General features: G+C 40.8%; 1 protein-coding gene across 10 annotated transcripts in view; it reads left to right on the forward strand.

Moving 5' to 3' along the window:
• Slc4a4 (solute carrier family 4 member 4) overlaps nucleotides 1-19,202 on the forward strand; it is a 427,900-nt gene that overhangs the window by 227,315 nt on the left and 181,383 nt on the right. For all 10 annotated transcript variants that reach the window (XM_028888567.2, XM_028888892.2, XM_028888700.2 and 7 more), the window contains 2 exons: nucleotides 4,946-5,106; nucleotides 12,954-13,133. In XM_028888567.2, coding sequence (XP_028744400.1) covers nucleotides 4,946-5,106; nucleotides 12,954-13,133 — 341 coding nt within the window. The remainder of the gene's footprint in view (nucleotides 1-4,945; nucleotides 5,107-12,953; nucleotides 13,134-19,202) is intronic.

Here is a 19,202-nt window from a genome sequence, read left to right on the forward strand (position 1 = left end):
TGTACTACTCTTTGAGGGACTCTGTACTTACCACCTCTTTGTACTCATGTACCCCTCAGTTCTCTACATGATTCACTTGCTTACCTCCTTCAGGTTGTTACTCATATATTACCTGACTTTTGAGCTGAAACGTTCACCTATAACACTTCTTACTATTTAGTGTATTATCTATCTTGTTTATTATGTCTTCCTGATATAGCTAAATCTCTGAGAGGGTAGGGATTTCACTTACCTTGCTCAGCACCCTGTTCCTAATGCCTAGAACTGTCTGCTGCACAGCCATACTCAAGGATCAGGGTGTGATAGATGAATGTGTAGAGAAATGAAATCTTGATTTTCAGTGTGCTGTCCCATCTGAATTCTGTGGAGAGGTTTGGCAGTGATTATGCATCTGGGAATATTCAGATTGCCAGTAATCTGTACTTCTTGTGACATACACTGCGTCAGAATGCTTTTGTAGTGATGTTTGACTTCCATTTGTGATGTGTGTTTTCCAGCCACAAGAAAAATTTCCAACCCCCTATTAAACGGCCTCAGACCTCCCAGATGAATAAAATTTAAGTGCCTAGAAGAGAGTCATTTCATATGTGATGATGTAGCATGGATTATTATTTTTTTTCTGGCTAACAAATATGTTTGACACTTTTTTTCTTTCCCCTGAAAATTCCAGTTGATAGAGATTTTGTTTGGGCTGTGTGTGGTAGGGTGCTGGGAACACCGTGTCTCACACACACTAAACACTGCTGAGTTTCATGCACCCCACCAAGCACTGATGGTTGGCAGACAGTTTTATTTCAAAGAGAGCTAACTCTCTAGACTTCTCAAACTCGATGTAGTTTCTCGTATGGGCCTATATGCCACAGAAGAGATGTCATTACTTTTTTTTTTCGTTTAAGGTTTTGTACTTTTCAGTTGGCTAATGATTTTATTTAACTAAGAATATTCTATGGCAAGTTTTGGCATGATTGTGATTTGAGTCCCACTTTAGGAATTTTAGGTTAGTTCTGTTCCTCAAATAATGACAGTTTTTTTTTTCTGTAATAGAGAAGATGGTCTTTTTGAGTCTGAGAAAGTAGAGTAGTTATTAACAGCAAGAGAAGCCTTTACTAATGTGGGATTTAAAGTGGCAGTCAGCTCCGTTGTCCCCCCCTCCCCCCTGCCATTTTGTCTTTCCTAGAAGGTAAGGTAGAACTTTGAAATTTCCAGTGGCTTTTTCAAAATAGCACACAAGCTGAAGACTGTGCAAAGGGTATACTTCTCATGCTTGAAAAGTATGTTTGATGGGTGGAAATACAATGTTAGTCTTTTTAAAATGTTCTTTTGGAATGTGTGGTCATTAGAAAAAAATAACGTTGAGTACTACTACAGCAATTAAGATGGAATCACTTGAAATGGTGAAGAAGCCTGTACTTCTCCTTAAAAATCGGTTAAAGTGAACTGGGCTTAGTGGTCCATGACTATAATCCTAGTACTGAAGGGCTAGAGTCAAAAGAACCAGAAATTCATATCTGCATAATGAGTTACAGGCCAGCCTGGAATAAATGAGATCCTGTCACAAAACAAAATAAAACAGAACAGAAATCAAAACAAATCAGGATCCCATTAGAATCAGTCCATGGGTGCAAAAGTAGACCGATTAAGGAATAGCTTCTGGTCTTGCTTTGATGATGGCCCAAAGTCATGAGGACTTTTCTTTCTTCTTCCACTTCTTCATTTGAGTCAAGATTAGTGCTTCCAAAGTGATTCTTCATTTTCAGTTTGTCCTCGGTGAGTTTTCAATGGCCAGTGCTGAACATCACCAGTATGGCATGAGCATATGTTAAAGATCACCCAGTCTGTGTAATCCAAGCTGCATTGCCAAACCTGGTCAAAAAGAAAACCATCACAAGTTCTCAGAAACATTAGCCAACAGAGGAAAAGGGCATCGGTGTGTCATGTCCAGGAACACAACGCAAACTAGTGTTTGTGTTTCTTCTGGGCATGCTGACCCAGCTCACCTCTGGGGAACCTCTTTTAAGGTCATGGCCACAGAACAGCAGCATACACCTGACACTGTGAGTTTGCCATCTCCCTAACCCGCAATCCTTTGACTTTCTATAGCAGATGACTCTGGGAAGTTCCTCGTTGGACTGAATTTATTTATTTTACTGTAAGAAGATGATGATTTGGGGAATCCAATCACCTATGTAATTAGATATCATTATATTTAGATAATTATATGCAATACTTTCCACAATTTATCTAGAAATTTATGAATTCTCCTTAAAATAGCATTTATCCCAGGTACATACTAGCATTGGCTTCTTTTATGCATGATGAAGCATTTTTTAATTAGCAAGATATTCATTATGATTACATCAGTAGTTTTACACAGTTGGGTTATATTCTAGTGCAAAGGTCATGAGGATTTTCCACTATGAAACTGGCAGCTTTTAAAGTTAGAGGTCTTGTCTTTACTTAATTATAGTTAATCATATGATTGGAAAGTTGCAAAATTCAGTGATTCCCAGTGGGCCTTCTGTTTCTTCAACAGACGAGTGAAATGCTCTTTGGTTGGCAGCCACTCAAAGTGTATTAAACTGAAGAGTACTTTATCATTATTCTTCTAAGACCTTGGAATAAATAAAATTCACCTCATAAACTGCTCCTCCAAGGGTACAACAGTTTTGTAATTGCATGCATTTAAAAAGCCAATGTCTAAAATTAATTTTCCTGTAGCGTGTCACGTACTGAAACAAGAGGGGGAAAAAAAGCTAGAAACCCATTACAACTGTGTGGCTATTTCATAGTGATTGTGGAGGGTGGAGGGTGGCTTTCAGGACATGCCACGGTGAAAGTGTCTGTTTTTTAAAAACATAATTACATGGGTCTAAAGCACCTTTGCAAAATGTCTGGTGCTCGGATAGTCTGAACTTTGGTCTCTCTGCCTAAGCCTTCTTTTTAATGGATGTTGATTTGAGTTGAAGAGTGTTGGCTCTTTGTTTTTCAAGTTTGTCCTTGACGTGGGAGGCGGATAGACTGAGCATGAACGCTTTCTGGGATAAAACTATCTACAGTCCATTTAAGTGATCAAATTGGTATGACCATCCCTTGAGCAATTAGAGCAGTAGATTCATTTGATAGGCTTTGCACCAATTCCTGTATGCTGTTAGCTGTGCGATATGCCGTCATCACAGCATTCAATATTTATGGAAGCTGATGTGAAATAGATGCTAAAAGGAGCCACTTCAATCACTTAACACACTTGGAGAGGGGCATAATAGATGTTTCTCATTCTGTTTTGGAATGTGTTTCAACTAGTTCTATGGAAATAAGCTGGGTCCAGTTTTGAAGACTTAGACTCTCTTTGGTGGTGTTGCTGGATTTTAAACTGTTTTTTTATTATTATTATTATTTTGAGAATTTCATACCCACGTACTATATTTACATCATTTCTTCCCCTCCCTTTCCTGCTGCCAACTCTTCCAGTATCTCCCCTACTCCGTCTCAGCTTCATGACCTTTTTCTGTATATATGAATCCCACCGAGTCCACTTAGCTTTGCTCACATGTACATATGTTTAGAGCTGACCAATTCCTAGGTACTTTTAAACTCTAGAGGTAGAAAGGTAAACATGGCTGTTTTGGGTGGTAACATTGCTGTATTGGGTGGGTTTAATACATACGGTAAAGGAGACTCTAATGACTGAGAGGTTGGAGACAGAAGTTACCATTGACATATAGGGGTTGCCTGGCCTGGAGGAACTTCCTGGGAGGAGTGTGGAGGGATATGGTCAAACACTTCTGAGTCAGATGGGTGTTGGGGGTGATGAGAATCCTAAACTCTTCTCCAACACTGTGGTTGTTCTCTTGATCTGTTCCACTCGTGGTCCTCCTAGTGAGTTTCGTCCCCTCCCCGGGGTTGACAGGAGTTCTATAAATAATACCTTCTGCAGAGCTTCCTCTCACCTCTGCCCTTTGTTCTCATCTGCAGTGAGTTAGGTGAGTGTTTAGCTTGTTCTAGGAAAATGTTTTTCAATCATTAAACCCCTGGGTGAAAAATGTAGGAAAACAGAATTTAACCCCGTCATTACCAGTCCAACATCGTTCAGAGGTTTGATGGGAAAGGCGGAAGAATGTTGGTGATAGCCGTAGTAAGGCATCTGATTTCCTTTAGCTGCTTAGGAGAGTCTCTGTGATATGATACATGTATTATTAAGGCTTCCAAATGTGTTCTTTTTTTCCCCTCAAACTTAAAAACAAATGCCTTTGCTTTCTCTGTCTTCAAAATGTCTACATGTCTTAGAAAGCAGAAGCTGCGGATGAGGGCTGTTTGTCCTGATGCAAAGGTTGCTAGAGGATGTGTTATCATCACAGTGAGTTTGTGGTCCGCTGGGCTTGCTCATTTTAAAAATGGGGAGCCTGCCTTCAAGGGTAAAAATCACAATTAGCTTCCTAGTGAGAGTGACATATGCCAGCTGAGACAGGGACATCAAACAAAGACATGACAAAGCCTAGTCCTTGTTAAGCATCAACAACTGGGCATTTTCCATTTGAGATGAGTATCTGTTCATTGCTGCTCCTCCATCTTACACAAACCTACCTTGTAAGTTCACGACAGACTATCCATAGTGATGCTAGCTTTATAATTACAGGATGGACCTACACGGAGAGTTTTGAGACATATGTTTTTCTCATCTAAAAATCATGTATATAACCATTCCTAGGGATTTCATGGTTTCACGGGTGCTTTGAATTCTTTTCGTCCAGTATTTCTTAAGAGAAGGAGTGCTCTTGGGATGATGTCTTCCTGAAGATGACAGAGTTGATGACACAATAAGGACTATTAAGAGTGCACGAGAGGGGACATGATGCAAGTGCTGGTCTGGGGCATGGGCAGGGATTGGTATTACCTTCAGGGAAGGTTGCATTTCTTTTAATTGTCTTCACTCGTCACATCTTCCTAGGTGGATTAAGTTTGAAGAAAAAGTGGAGCAGGGTGGAGAACGATGGAGCAAACCCCATGTGGCCACGCTGTCCCTGCACAGCTTGTTCGAGCTGAGGACGTGTATGGAGAAAGGATCCATCATGCTTGACCGGGAGGCATCTTCTCTCCCACAGCTGGTGGGTAAGTATGCCATTTCTGGCTCTTCTTACTGTTCAGGAATGTTCTTTCATGCAGATGTCTACTAGGGTGAGCAGGGTTGAATATTCTCTGTAATGTGTTCTTAGAGTTCTGTGCCATGAAGTGAGTGATTTATGAAAATTTTGACAAATATTAAGAAAAATAGCATTAAGAAATAATGCCCGTCTCTGGTTATGATTATTGTTACAATTTTAGAATAGTTTCTTTCAGATTTCTTTGTCAGTCTTCTACTTTATGCTTTTCTTTTAGCCTCCATTTTTTATTACAATTAAGATCTTGTTCAATACACATAAGTGTAGATGTAACCAACCGTCTTATTAAATAAGAAACACAGAACCAATGCAAAGAAGAAAGCCAAGAGATCAGAGCTAAGAGCTTTAGTGCCTGCTGCAGCTAGCCTCTTCAGGCAAGAGACCTCTCTGAAAAGAACCTACTTCCTGTGTGTTTGTCGTTATATAGTCTTTCTGTTCTGCCTTTTCATTGGTTGTAAACCCAAACACATGACTGCCTCGTCATGGCCTGTCTGTAGGGACTTCCAGGTCTTCTATGGTTGGTATTAAGATTAAAGGCGTGTGTCTCCAATGCTGGTTGTATCCTTAACCACACAGAGATCTACCTAGCTCTGTCTACCAAGTGCTGGGATTAAAGGCGTGCGTCACCACTGCCACGCTCTTGCTATGGCTCTAATAGCTCTGACCCCCAGGCAACTTTATTTGTTAACATACAATTAAAATCACATTTCAGTACAAATAAAATACCACCATATATAAGCATATTAACTTTTTTACTTACTAGCATAATTAACATTTTTTGTATATACATATGAGTATGTGAGTTCATATGCATACATGTGAATGGGTGGCTGTGTGTACTTTTGTGCATGCATGTATATGTAGGCCAGAGGTAAACCTTGGTTTCATTTCTCAGGAGCCAACCCTTGTTTTTTGAGACAGTATCTCTCCTTGGGCTGAACTCTCTGAGTAGACTAGACAGGTTGGCCAGTGAGCCACAGTAACCCACCTGTCTCTACCTCTCCAGGACTGGTAGTATACACACATGCCATTATGCCTGATTTTTTTTTTTAAACATGGGTTCTGGGGATTGAACTCAGGTTCTTATCCTTACATGACAATAACTTACTGAGTCATTACCTCACCCTAGATTAGTATTCTGGAAAAAAGAACCCTCTCACCCTCCTATCTTAATTGGCTCTCTGGACACTAGGTTTTTAGAATTCTTTGACGCAAGATGTTTCACTGAGATTTTCTACACCTCAGTTTTGCTATCTTCAAAACACAGTTTGTATCTTATGGAAGAATGAAAGTCCTCTACTTCCTTGGCTGGTGTGATGGAAGGTGGACGTCAAGTCATTTAGCTGGATGTAGAGAAACGTCGTGGGGCAGGATGCTAGCAGGACCTTATCGGCTGGTGACTAAGTCAGGTTATGTTGGCACAGAGTATCATTCTTACCACCGGAGCTTGTGGAGTTTCTCCTTCCACTGAGCGTATGTTTTGCTCTCTATGGGAAAAAAAATCTCTGGAAGGCATTACATATTAATTCTGTGTGATACTGAGTGGTTTCACAGCAAGAATGCTGAGATTACAGTGGGCAGCTTTTTAAAGTCTTCCTCTGCTAGCATGGGTGATCACAGTCAAAACACGTTACTTGCCATTCTTGCTGATTTGGTTTCCTCATAATACTGTGAAAGCAGTATTTAGGTGCACCCCCGAATTCCCCTTCCTGATGCTATGATAAAATACCCTGATTAAATCGATTTAGGGGAGAAAGGTTTACTTTCTCGTGATTCTGGGCTATAGTCCATCATGACTGGAAAGTCACAAAGGCAGAGCCTTAGAGAACTGCTCATATTACATCCATCTTTAGGAATGGAGAGGGATACATGGATGCTTGTGCTCAGCCTGCCTTTTTCTTGCCTAGTTCTGGACCCAAATCCACTGAATGGTGCTGTCTGCTTTTAGGCTGGGACTTGCCATATCAGTGAGTGTAATAGAAACTGTCTCCTACAGATGTGTCTTTCCACAGGCTAACCTAATCTAGGGAGTCCCTGCTAGAGATGCCCATCCCAGGTGACTCTAGACTGTATCATGTTGACAATGGAAAGCGACCATCACGGTGGGCCTTTCAGAGTTGTTAGGTGAATTAAGTAAGGTCACCAGACACCTTGGGTTCATACTGTCCCCCAGTGTAATTAGCTATCTAGATTTTCCTACATGTCATGTACTAGACTACTACTTGAAGTCTGATTTGAATCTGGCAGATAGATGCTTGGGGATTTCATAAGCAGAAGGAAAAATTCCAAAGAGTATGGACTGAAGAGATGGAAGTAGTAGAAAATTCATTCATTCATTTATTTATTAATCCATTTGTTTGTTTATTTATTTATATATATTTTTGCTGGCCTTGGAGACGATCAACAGGGTGATGAGTTTCTTTTTCTGCACAGCTGAACTTGTCTGCAAAGCTGTCTTTGTGTGATCTCCAGCTCCTGAACTACCTTAAAGAGTGTCTGGGCTCTAGCACCTCCTTGACTCTGCGTACATAGCAGAAGACAGAGTCCCACATTCATTCAGACCCTCTTTACCCAATGACCAAAAAGAGAAGATCTGACATCTACTATATTTAAAGAAGATTAATTGAGCATTTGATGTTCTTGCTTAATATCCCATAACTTTTTATTATTGGCTTCAGACTCTTTTCTAACCTCTGTGCATTTCCTTTAAACACTGTCATTTCATGTTAAAATTAGACACCACTAGGTCACTTTGAGGTATTATCACTCTCTAATATGTTTACTTCACAGTCCCTGGGGCAAGGAGGCAGAATGCCAATGCTATCGTTTTGGCACTGATAATACAAAAAAAAAAAAAAAAAAGTTTAGAGGCAAACCACACATCATGAGCAAAAGAAAGGAGGAAAAAAAGACCAGCAATGCAGAAGGGAAAGCAGAGCTTGCTTAAAAGAGTGCCACTCAATAAAGAAACGAAAATCCTCCACCAGAATAAAAACCTATGGAGGATAAAATATAAATAGTGCAAAGCCTTTATTTCGTTTGAATGACAGAAGGCAGCATAGTAATTTGAAGAGTTAGAATGATTATTTTGTTATTAGGAAAATCTTTTCCTAGCGGAGGATAAAGTAAAGTTGCATACGCCAATAATGCTCAGCTGATAGTTACATGCTCCTAAATCTCGTGTTGTATTTCTTCCCAATAGCCCAATTTTACTTCAGAAAATGGGAAGAAAAAAGAAATAATAGCAAATGTAATTATACCCAACAAATAGTAGGATGATTTCCAGCCATCTTTGTGGTCTTACTGTTGCTCCTCCTCGTCTGCCCCTGAGAGAAAGATCACTGCAGGCCATAGGCAATGGCACGAGGCTGGACTGGGCACGAGCTGTGGTCAGGCGGGATTCTTACATTGAGATCAGCTTATTTTTGATTCTTTTTGGGACCTCTCTGTGCTTTTAATTTTGTGTGTGTGTGAGTGTGTGTCTGTGTGTGCGGAATCCCTACTGTATTTTAATAGAAAAATTTGTCTTTGAAGCATTACAGAAGACAAGACATAATTTTCAGGGATTATTTTAATAGGTTTATTATTAGCATCACCATTGTAATCCTACATTTAAAGGGTGTCATTCACACATGAAGTCAAATTCATGGAATTTTCTTCCACTCTTAAGTTAAAAAAACCTGTAATCCATTTTAGGTATTTAGCACAATGTGAAATGGATGAGAAAAATGTAGCTCTATTTTTGGAGCTCATACATACATACATACATACACCCTGAGCTCTGCAGATGTGTGAGTCCTGATGTTTCTTGCTTTTTTTAAAAAAAACCCCACCATTGATACTTTTAAAATTTATATTTATTGTTCTTTATAATCATAAGATTAATATATGTTCATTTAAAAATAATTCATAAAAATTTTACTACAAAAATAAAACCTCTAATTTTACCGTAAAAGTAAAACATTTCCTAATCTAATTTTGTGTATCATCTCAACATCATTTTTTCTATGTAACTCTGTTTATGTACATAAAATGGAATTATAGCCCATCATGATGTGTGTGTGTGTGTGTGTGCGTGCGCGCATGTGAGTGTGTGAGTATATGGGTACATGCACTTGTGTAGACTAGGGGTTGTGTGTCGTCTTCTTCAGTCTTGGTCTTATTGCCTTGAGACAAGCTCCCTCACTCACCCTGAAGATCTCCTTCTCAGATAGGCTGAGTGGCTAGTGAGCTCACGAGGTCTGTCTGTGTCTGCCTCATAATGCTGGGGTTATAGACATGCACAGTCATGCTAGGCGTTTTACATGGTTGCCAGGACTTGATCTCACATCCTCCATTCATGCAGATCAAGCGTTCTTATCTGCTGAGCCATCTCTCCAGCCCCATGGTTCATCGTTTCAATTTATATTTGCTTAAAGATAAAAACATAAATATCGATATTTTCATGTTCTATAAAAACATAAAGGCTGTAAAATAATCTATTAGGTATTTGGGTGGCCTTTTAAGTTTTATTATAAAGAAAAGTGCGTATTTTTGTTAGACTTTTGCAAAATTGTCTGGTTAGTATAGAGTTTCAGCTGTAGAAGATTCAAAAGTTTTGAACATATTGAAAGGTTTTGGTGTGGCTAGTCAACACTGGCATCATCAGGTTATATAACATGCATCTTTCACGCTGGGATAGATGATTTTGATAGACCTAACAAATGTCTTTATTGGGTATATTCACATATATTTATTTACATTATCTTTTTAATTTTGGAGTTAAAAACTATCCTTTTTTCTGAATGCTTGCTCGTCTGTTTTCCGTAGTCTGGCTGCCTTTCTGTTTGCAAAAGCTCTGCATGTGTTGCTTTTTCTCTGCCTAGTGCTTGCTTTTAAAATATATATATATATATTTAATACTATAAAATTTAATATATTTACTTTTCTGAGGTAGAGCCTGGCTATGCAGCCCAGGCTCAAGCTAGCTTTGAACTCACTTTGCAGCTCATGCTGCCAGGAACTCACAGTCCTTCTGCTTCAGCTTCCCGAGTGTGTTAGCATCGCAGTCATGCCCAAGTGTGCCTGGTGGGCTTACTTTTTAAATATGGACAATACTGTGTCCGATGGAGAAAGACCTCAGATATGCACCAGAAACTCCACTTTTAGCAGGGTTTCTTCCTCTAATGAGTCTGTATGGGGAGGGGCCGTCATTTCCTCCTCTTTCTCATCTGTGTAACAAGCTGAACTTGGTGCTCCCCAAGGCCTCTTTCAATTGTTATCACCTAGACTTGGCTCATCTTCTCTCAGTTGGTAGTGTCTGTGGGATCTGCTCAACCGACCTCTTAATTTCAGTGTAGTTGTGAAAGTTACTGCCCCCACTTTCCTTTGAAAGGTTTTTGTAGTGGATGCTTAAAGAGATCCTATTGTGTGGACCACTTTTTATGGATGCTTGATGAAGGGCATGAGCCACACAGTTGTTTTAACCTGTCTAACTAGTGATTCCCAAGCATTAGTAACAGAGGGTCAGCTGTGCATGCCCATGCATTGAGAAGCCTTGCCAGGAAGGCTAGAGAAGAAATGCTTTAATCCACAGCCCTGGCATCAGAAGGAGAATTTGATGACACTTGCGGCAGATAGGTTGGGGACTGTTATTTTTGTGGTTCTTCTGCAAATGGACTTTCCACGTGGAATGGGACTTATAGGGAAAGTCGAGGGTTGTGCCTGGAGGCACTTAGTGACTTAACTGTGGCACAGAGAGCTAATTGTACTTCCAGGGTCATTCTCAAGCTTTTACTGAGTGGGGTGTGTGTGGTTAAAAATGCCCGAAGCTGAAGGCCACTTTCAAATCCAAACGCTCACCAGAGAAACTTCCTGCCTCCTCCAGTCCCTTACCAGGTGGTTCACGTCCTGCACATTTAGGGCCTCTGTGCTAGGCCAATGATGGACAATCTTTGATTTAGCCTCTTCGTGCCTTACAAGTGACTGGCTGTCCATTCTGTAAATTGATGGCTTCTAGATGTAGACTGTGAGGCAGAATGTTCACTTTGAAGATGGACCGATAATACTAGTGCAGAGAGGCGCCAGGAGGGTCCTACGGATACCTGTACCTTCTCTTCAGTGCAGGATTCCTTAGGATTCTCTGTTGTCCTACCACCCGCTGATTTTCCTGTCAGCCTAAGAGCAGACTTTGCTCCCTTGTGTACTTCCCTACCCCGAGTAGTTTCCTCAGAGGAAGACATGCCGTGAAATGCCTTGCCTCGCACACCTCATACAGATTCTGCAACGTGTCTCTGGGGGTGGAGGCAGAGGTTAGAATAAGATGCACAGGTTCAGTGTATGCTGCAGATGTGCTTGCCTGTGAGAAAGAAGGATTATTTTCTATCAGAATATCAGAAGAAGATTTGGTGCGTGCGTGCGTGCGTGCGTGCGTGCGTGCGTGCGTGTGTGTGTGTGTGTAGGCCAGAGTTGCTGTTGGGTGTCTTTTTAATTGCTAGCCCCCTCCTTTTTTGAGATAACATCTCTCACTGAACCTGTGGTGGACTCCAGGGCTTGGCCTGTCTTCACTACACTCCCTCCTGCAGGAGGTTACAGGTGGATAGCACTGTGTGAGTGTCAGCTCTTTATGTGAGTGCTGTGGATCCAGACGCAGGCCCTCCTGCTTGCCCAGCAAAGCCCTTTACCACCTCGGCCATCCCCCTGGCCCCCAAAGCCATTCTCTTTTGAAAGTCCAAACAGTAAAGAGTTAATAGAAAGACTAAGATACTTAAACCTTTTATAAAAGGGTTAGTCGGGCTGTGTTTGAAAACCGTCAGTGGAGTAGGCTGGCAAAGGTTTTAGTTGGGGTGGACCAGGAAGATTAAGTCTACCATCTCTGAAAAGACTAGGGTATAATTTCGTAGCTTGATCTTTCCTTCAGTAGTTGTTCAAATGGTCTGATATTGGGAAAGGTATTTTAAAGAAAATACAATTTAGAAGAACTGAAGAGAGAGACTTTAACAATCACTCCTTGTGTTTGTACAACTTATTTTGTTTCATACCTTTGATACTTCTGATTATGTAATGTAGTGGGAGTTCAAATTGATCTTAATAATAAAAACCTGGAGTCAGATATCGGGGTGAAAGCTGAAAGATCAGAGAAGCAGAGCAGCCAGCAACTAGAGAGACTTCTTACCTCTAGGAATCTTCAGACTGAAGGGGCCGAGCTCCTGTCTCCACTCCACCTTATCACCTCCTCTCTCAGCCTAGCCATAATCACTTCCTGTTTCCTCTTCCCAAGTGCTGGAATTAAAGGCGTGTGCCTCCCAAGTACTGGGATCAAAGGCATGAGATCCCAAGTGCTGGGATTAAAGGTGTGTGCCACCACTGCCTGGCCTCTAGTGGTTAGCTCTGCACTTTGATCTCCAGGCAAGATTTATTTGTTAGAGCACAAACCAAATATCACCACAATGTGATGCAGGGCATGGAAATTTGAACCTCACTTTTTTACACTGAAAAATGAAAATTATTGACTAATTGTGTTGCTCATAGAAATGTTGATTTAGGGGATTATTAAATAACTGTAATATTAAAAAATAAAAAAGAGGGGGGGAAATAAAGAAATTAAGATAGTTCTACCTTTCTAAAGATAATTAATGCTGGAATATTTATAATTCCCTCATTAATGCCAGCATTCTGTCCCTTCATATAAAGTGGGAAGTTGCCTTTGAGAAAGTAATGCATTGATGTTAAATTTGGTGGTGACACCCATAAAGCTAGAGTGAAAATTAGCTTCATGGTTTGGTGTCTGACTTTTGCTTCCCTTTGCTTTCATATCAGAGATGATTGCTGACCACCAGATCGAGACAGGCCTTTTGAAGCCAGACCTTAAGGATAAGGTCACATACACTTTGCTCCGGAAACACCGACATCAAACCAAGAAATCCAACCTTCGGTCCCTGGCTGACATCGGGAAGACTGTCTCCAGTGCAAGTAGGATGTTTACCAACCCTGACAATGGTAATGCAAAGCCAGCTGGCCGCTGCTTCCTCTTCACGTGTCACTCACCTTTACTCCATCTCTTCGGATCCTTTCTTCCTCCTCTGTATATGTCTTTTCTCAAGGTCACGTGCCGTGGTCATCTCATGATCCTTTTAATACACTTGGGCAGGTGTTCAGTCTTGCCGGAAAGGTTTCACTGTTGCTCTAGGTTACAAAGCCACAGTGCCTGGCTTCCCCGTTGTGTGTCTATGCTGATGGGCTGAAATGACTTGTTAAATAACTCTGTGGTGAAACAACTGAGTATTCCAGATGAATCAGCAAGCTTGCAGGTAATGTTGAGTACCTCAGGGAGTATGTCTTCAAGATGGCTTGCAGCAACTAGGAGTATCTAATAAGAGATGATAAATGCTTTGAAATAGCATATAACAACATTGTTGCTTAAGGATGGGAGTCTGTGTCTAATCTGTGAGTGCTCCTCTTACTAGTATATGCCTCAGTATTGTTTTCACCACTTGAAAAGGCAGTTGATTTCTTGATAAATAATAATTATATTCAGATAGAAGTATAATCATTCAAAACAGGATATTAATTCATTATATAACAATAGAAAGGTACTATGTTCTTGTTACATTTATTGTATTGCACTTACCACAATTTCTTGCAGAGTGTCTATCTTTGATATCATTCTCATCATTGGAAATAAATTTCCTGTTTGACTGAAGTCTCAGAAGGGTGAAACAAGTTTCTATGAAGTGTGGGAAATGACAGTGTGGTGGGCAAAGTCCAGCAAGCATTGGGTTGGCAGAACCAGGTCTAGATTCTATCACCATCTCGTCTTCTGAATACCAAGAGAGTGAGGGAGATTGTAACTCCGTGGAGTGACCTGTACTTTCATATTATTATAGAATGTGTTCTCAGGCAAAAGGCAGGTTAAAATGATGGTAGAAAGTGAGTTTGATCCCAGCCACTCCATATCCATAAATGTGAGTTTTCTCACTTAATATCAAAAGCCAGTGATTTGGAGACAGATTACTATAAACAAAATCACAAACTGTCTGTAAAATAATTAAGATATGAATGCTTTCAATAAAATCTTTTCAGGAGAGAGAGGGAGAGGGAGTCTAATTTAGAATACTTTGCTGTAATTTGGTGCTTCTGCTGTTACTGGGAACATTGCTGTTGACAGAGATGTCTTTGGTTTTATATGCCTGTTGTTTTATTTTTGAAGAAAGGGTTGTTCAGTGGCTGGCAGTGCCATTGCATGAGCAGGGTGCTTTAGTTCATCTTACAAGCATTTCATTGTAACCAGCACACATATTTGCAATTATGGCAGTTAAATTTCAGATCTCTCTCTCTCTTTTTTAAATCTCAGACAAAAATCTTCCTCATTAAAAAAAAAGTGATTCTGAGAGTTAGAGGTTTTACTTGCTTTAAACCATTGTATTAATAGTAGTTCATAGAGGTAAGAGCATGCACCGTGTTCACATGTTGTATGAGGGGTGGCTGTGGCTGCCAGGATGCTCTCTTCCCAGAAGGGTAAGCTGCCTTTTCTTGCACTAGAGCAGAAACTAGGCACAGACGGGTCTTAGCGGCCTTCCTTTTGGAGGAGCTATGAATGAACTGAGATTGTTCCTTCTCCAACTCTTCTTCCTCTCAGTAGATCTTGTCCCTCTGAGGAAGTTGAACTTGCCTTCATCATTCACTCTCATTTGTACAATGCTGTACACACAGGGCAGAAAGCACATGGGAAAAGGCAGGAGCTTCCTTTTTTTTTTGGCTCTTCAAATGATCAGCCTACACCCTGAAGCATAGGATATGATTAGTTTGTTTCAAACGTGTTATTATTGGCCTTTGTGTTACCTAACTCTTTAAATATCACAGGCAAGATTTGGCTTTGCGAGATTCTACAGCAATGAGTTACATGTGCCTCCAAGGTACACGATCATAAATCATGGGATGGCAAGTTTTTGGCTTTCTACAGGTGCTTGTTCCTAACCTGCAAGTTTGCACAGTTACTTTTATGTCTTAGGGCTTAATCACTTAATATACCTAAGAACTACGTAATGTTCTTTGAATAAACATCTAAAGTAAGGAATTATATACCCGTCACTACTCTTTTAATAAACAAGAATCTTAAGTCAACTGTAGTTAGAGCTGGGCTGTAATAGTTTTTCTCATGAAAAGCCTAGATAAATGTAATCACTTTAGCCTTAAATATAGAAGTAGACCCTGTGACAGAGACTGCTTTCCCTATGCGAGCAGCAGCATGACAGATAGCTGAATGGCATCAAGATGCTGAAGTCAGGGATTGTTTTAGTTCCCAGTCATGTCCTAGAGTCAGCTCTCATCTACTCACAAGATCCCACTGTGAAGGGGAGATTCTGCAAGCAGTTCGTTCTATTCAATGACTGTTAAATCCCATTAGCATTCAATTAATTAACTATATTAAAAACAATGACAACACATACTCAAAATGCACGACTTCTTGCTTGTTCGAGGACAGTTTACTATAATCTGTGCACGTGAGGTGATTTCCACCTGTGTGTGAGTGTGCAAATACTACAAAATGACTGCTACCATGCATTGGGTCTGCATCTGGTTCCTTCATGCCCTGGGTTCCAGTGTTGACTCCAGTGGCTTCAAGTAAGCAGCTGAAATCTGCGACAAGGGTGGTATTCACACTGTAGAGATCAGCAAGTGCTGCAGACCACGACTTGCTTTATTATTGTTCCAGTTGTTTCTAAATTAAAAAAAAAAGATGGAGAAAATACTAATAATGCAGGTTAAGCTTAAAGCATGTAATTACTGCATACAGCTGCTAAAACACAATCCCCTTAAGATTGAAAAGATTTTTTTTGGTAGTTAAAACTCCTATTTGATTTAGTAGAGGACTGATTGAAACACCACTGTCAAATAATGAAACCTGAAACATGTATTTATTGTTTTGTTTTTGTCTTATTAACATACATAATATTATAATCAAACATTTAGCCTGACTCACATTATGAATTCCCTTCCTTCCTTTTTTGGTTCATTATCATGAACTCATTTTCAAATGTTAAAAAGCTACTTATTTTTCCTAGCAAAGAATTAGAAAAATAGTGTAGTCCATTTTTTTTGCCTGTAAAATAGAAATAATGAAAAATTAAAAAAGATGTGAATGTTTCGAGAGGTAACGGGCACTTAGTAATCACTCAACAAATGATAGGCGCGCTGTCTGAGCACAACTATGCAGTATAGACTTCAGCGTAATAGGCCTGTCTTCTGGACCATTTGCTTCAGTGGCTTCCTCTTCAGGAAGAAAACCATAGAAATAATTTTTATGTATTTCTTCAGACTTTTTGGTGAGTGGTGTCAACAACCATTGTGTAAAAATGGGAGAGGAAGAGGCTGTTTCTCCTCACAGTCTGAAACCTTCCTTAGTTTTGGTTAGGGGCTATAAGAGGAATCCTGATCCACCTTGGGCACCCAAGGCTATGGACAAGTACTGTGTCAGGCAGTGAGCAGTTGGGAAAGGTGGTATCTCCAAGCAGGGCAGCTGGCTCCTGGGGCTCACATAGCTTTCCTTAGGTTTCCTGTGGTACCCCAGGGCCTCTTCTATATTTATAGTGGTCCATGACCTACTACTACTTAGCACACCACTGGGTTTCAGTTTCAATTCACTGCCTTTACCACCCTCCCCTTTACCCAGGTATACAAAATGTAATCAACGGGCTTGTACAACTTGGTGCAGTCTTGGCTTCTGTATCCAGACTCCTCTTTCAAGGGTTTCTAACAGTCAGGAAGCTGATATCGAGTTCTTGCCCATGTGGCTGCTTTGGTGTGAGCACAGAAAAGCTTGGGATATTAAAAAGCCGTGTGTTGTTATTACGTAGTAGAACCCGGGCAGTGTTCACAGGGCAGAATGATCAATAGGAAGAAATCATGGTGTTTGCTGTTGTTGTTAATAGGAGTTCTAGGATCCAGAGAAGTAGAGGTGGGATTAGTCAGACCCTGATTGCTTTGAATCTGACTTGAGCTCAGGCCCGCTTGAGCTGTGTGGTGTGAATACTAGATCAGGCTGCCTTGACCCTGGGGTGAATTAGATCCGGCTGGGGCTACAGCCAAGTTTGGCAGCTTTCTCCGTCCCTTTAGCAATGCTTTCTTTGCTTTTGGTCTGGGCTTTGGGTTCTAGTTTCCCCAGTTGTCTTTACGGGGAATTGTTCCACTTCCCACCTTCCTCCCGCATATTTTTGAATCCAGGCGTGATCCCTGTAGCAGTAAATAGGGCAAGCACTTCCCTAAACTCCCTCAAAGATTCTGCTCCTCCTAAGTAGGCTTCAGGCTTCTCCAGTTCTGAGATGGTCAGGTGGCATCTTTTATCCTTAGGCATGCATCTCTTTCTGACGAGCATGCCATTCCAGGTGCCTTCTGAATGCAGCCAGCTCCTTCCAAAGCCCAGCAGCACATAGCCATCTGTTTTGTTCTGGACGCTCATTCTCTATGCATTTGCAGAGCACAGATGCATGTCTTGGCCAGAGCTCAACGAAACAACGCTCTTCCCAACCTGATAATAAACAAGGCAATCCATGGAGAGTTGCTAACAAAGTATCTGAATGAAGTCGCCTGATAATGACAGTGGCTACGGTGGCCAATCCTGGTAATCTATTTCTAACTCATCCATAAGACACCAGTTTTACTGCTTTTCCCCAGGTCTTCCAGATCTGTCATGTTCAAACTTCCATCATCCCATTCTAGCACTTCCTAGTCCATCCTACACTTTATGACAATGAGACAATGACAAGTTAGGTTTATGAGTAGAACACAGTGAATCTTTAGGCCTATTCAAGGTCTATTTCATAATCTTCTTGAAGATACGATGCCATCTCTTCCAAAGGCTTTATTCCAGTCCTCAATCATATTTACTAGACACATGATTTTGAGAGTTAAGTAATCACCTTGAGTCTTGTTATGTCTGCAACATAAGAGTAATAGTGTGTTATTCTGTTTGTTACCAGGAGTAGGTAAGATATATTATGAAAATACATTAATAATAACATAAGATGCTGGTCTCAGGAATGGATAGTATTCAGAAATATTTTGAGGAATACTTTTAGTGATTTTCAGATTTAAAATTGAGGGCAGATTGTCAATTTACCAGTTTTAGCTTGTGTTCTATTATTGCCTGTGCTTCTCAGTCCCCTCCTCCATCACACTAATGTGAAAAGATTCTTGAGGGTTCATTTGTAAAGCAGCCCTACTTTCATGACCAGGTTTACAGTTGTCAAATAATCCGCACTGTGTTATCATATATGGGCTTTATAGTAGTTTAAATTGCTACCTAAAGTATCAAGACTGATCAGCATGTGTGAGCATGGACAGGCTTTAGCTATCAGTGAATAACATAGGATGGTGCTATAAATTGCATATTTCAGCCAGGCGGTGGTGGCACACGCCTTTATTCCCAGCACTCGGGAGGCAGAGCCAGGCGGATCTCTGTGAGTTGGAGGGCAGCCTGGGCTACCAAGTGAGTTCCAGGAAAGGCGCAAAGCTACACAGAGAAACCCTGTCTCGAAAAAACAAAAAAACAAAAAAAATGCATATTTCTTAATTTTTTTTTTTACTAATTGACAATCTAGTCTTGGCCACTAGAATCTAGGGTAGAGCAGTGTTACAATTGCATGTCTTTGTCTTAGCATGCCACAAATGAGTCTTTGGTTCTTCCTGCCTCCTATCCAGGTGGAGTCACATGTTGCTGAGAGGCTGAGGAAAGCATCCGGGGCTTGGGATACTTAGTCCAGTCTCGCTTGCAAAGTCTTGTTCTCCACAGCCTCATCTTGCTCCAAGAGCCGATGGGAGGGAGGGTGGGTGTAGATCTGGGACTGTGTCCTGGTCTTTGTAGAAGGGAATCAGGGAAGAAGAAAGGGAAGGCAGGGAAGAGGAAGAAGAGGAGACAATTCCGAAGAACCGAGTGTGACCCACTCTCAATTATGTCCTCCCACAGGAAAGAGGAGAAGAGAGTGTCTAAGTCTTCCGAGACTGCTCAAGCATACCTTAAGTGGGCACAAACCCTCCTCCATTAAAATACGTGACAAGAAGAGATCTTTG

The sequence above is a fragment of the Peromyscus leucopus genome, chromosome 10, assembly GCF_004664715.2.
Source record: "Peromyscus leucopus breed LL Stock chromosome 10, UCI_PerLeu_2.1, whole genome shotgun sequence".
In the NCBI taxonomy this organism is placed as follows: domain Eukaryota; kingdom Metazoa; phylum Chordata; class Mammalia; order Rodentia; family Cricetidae; genus Peromyscus; species Peromyscus leucopus.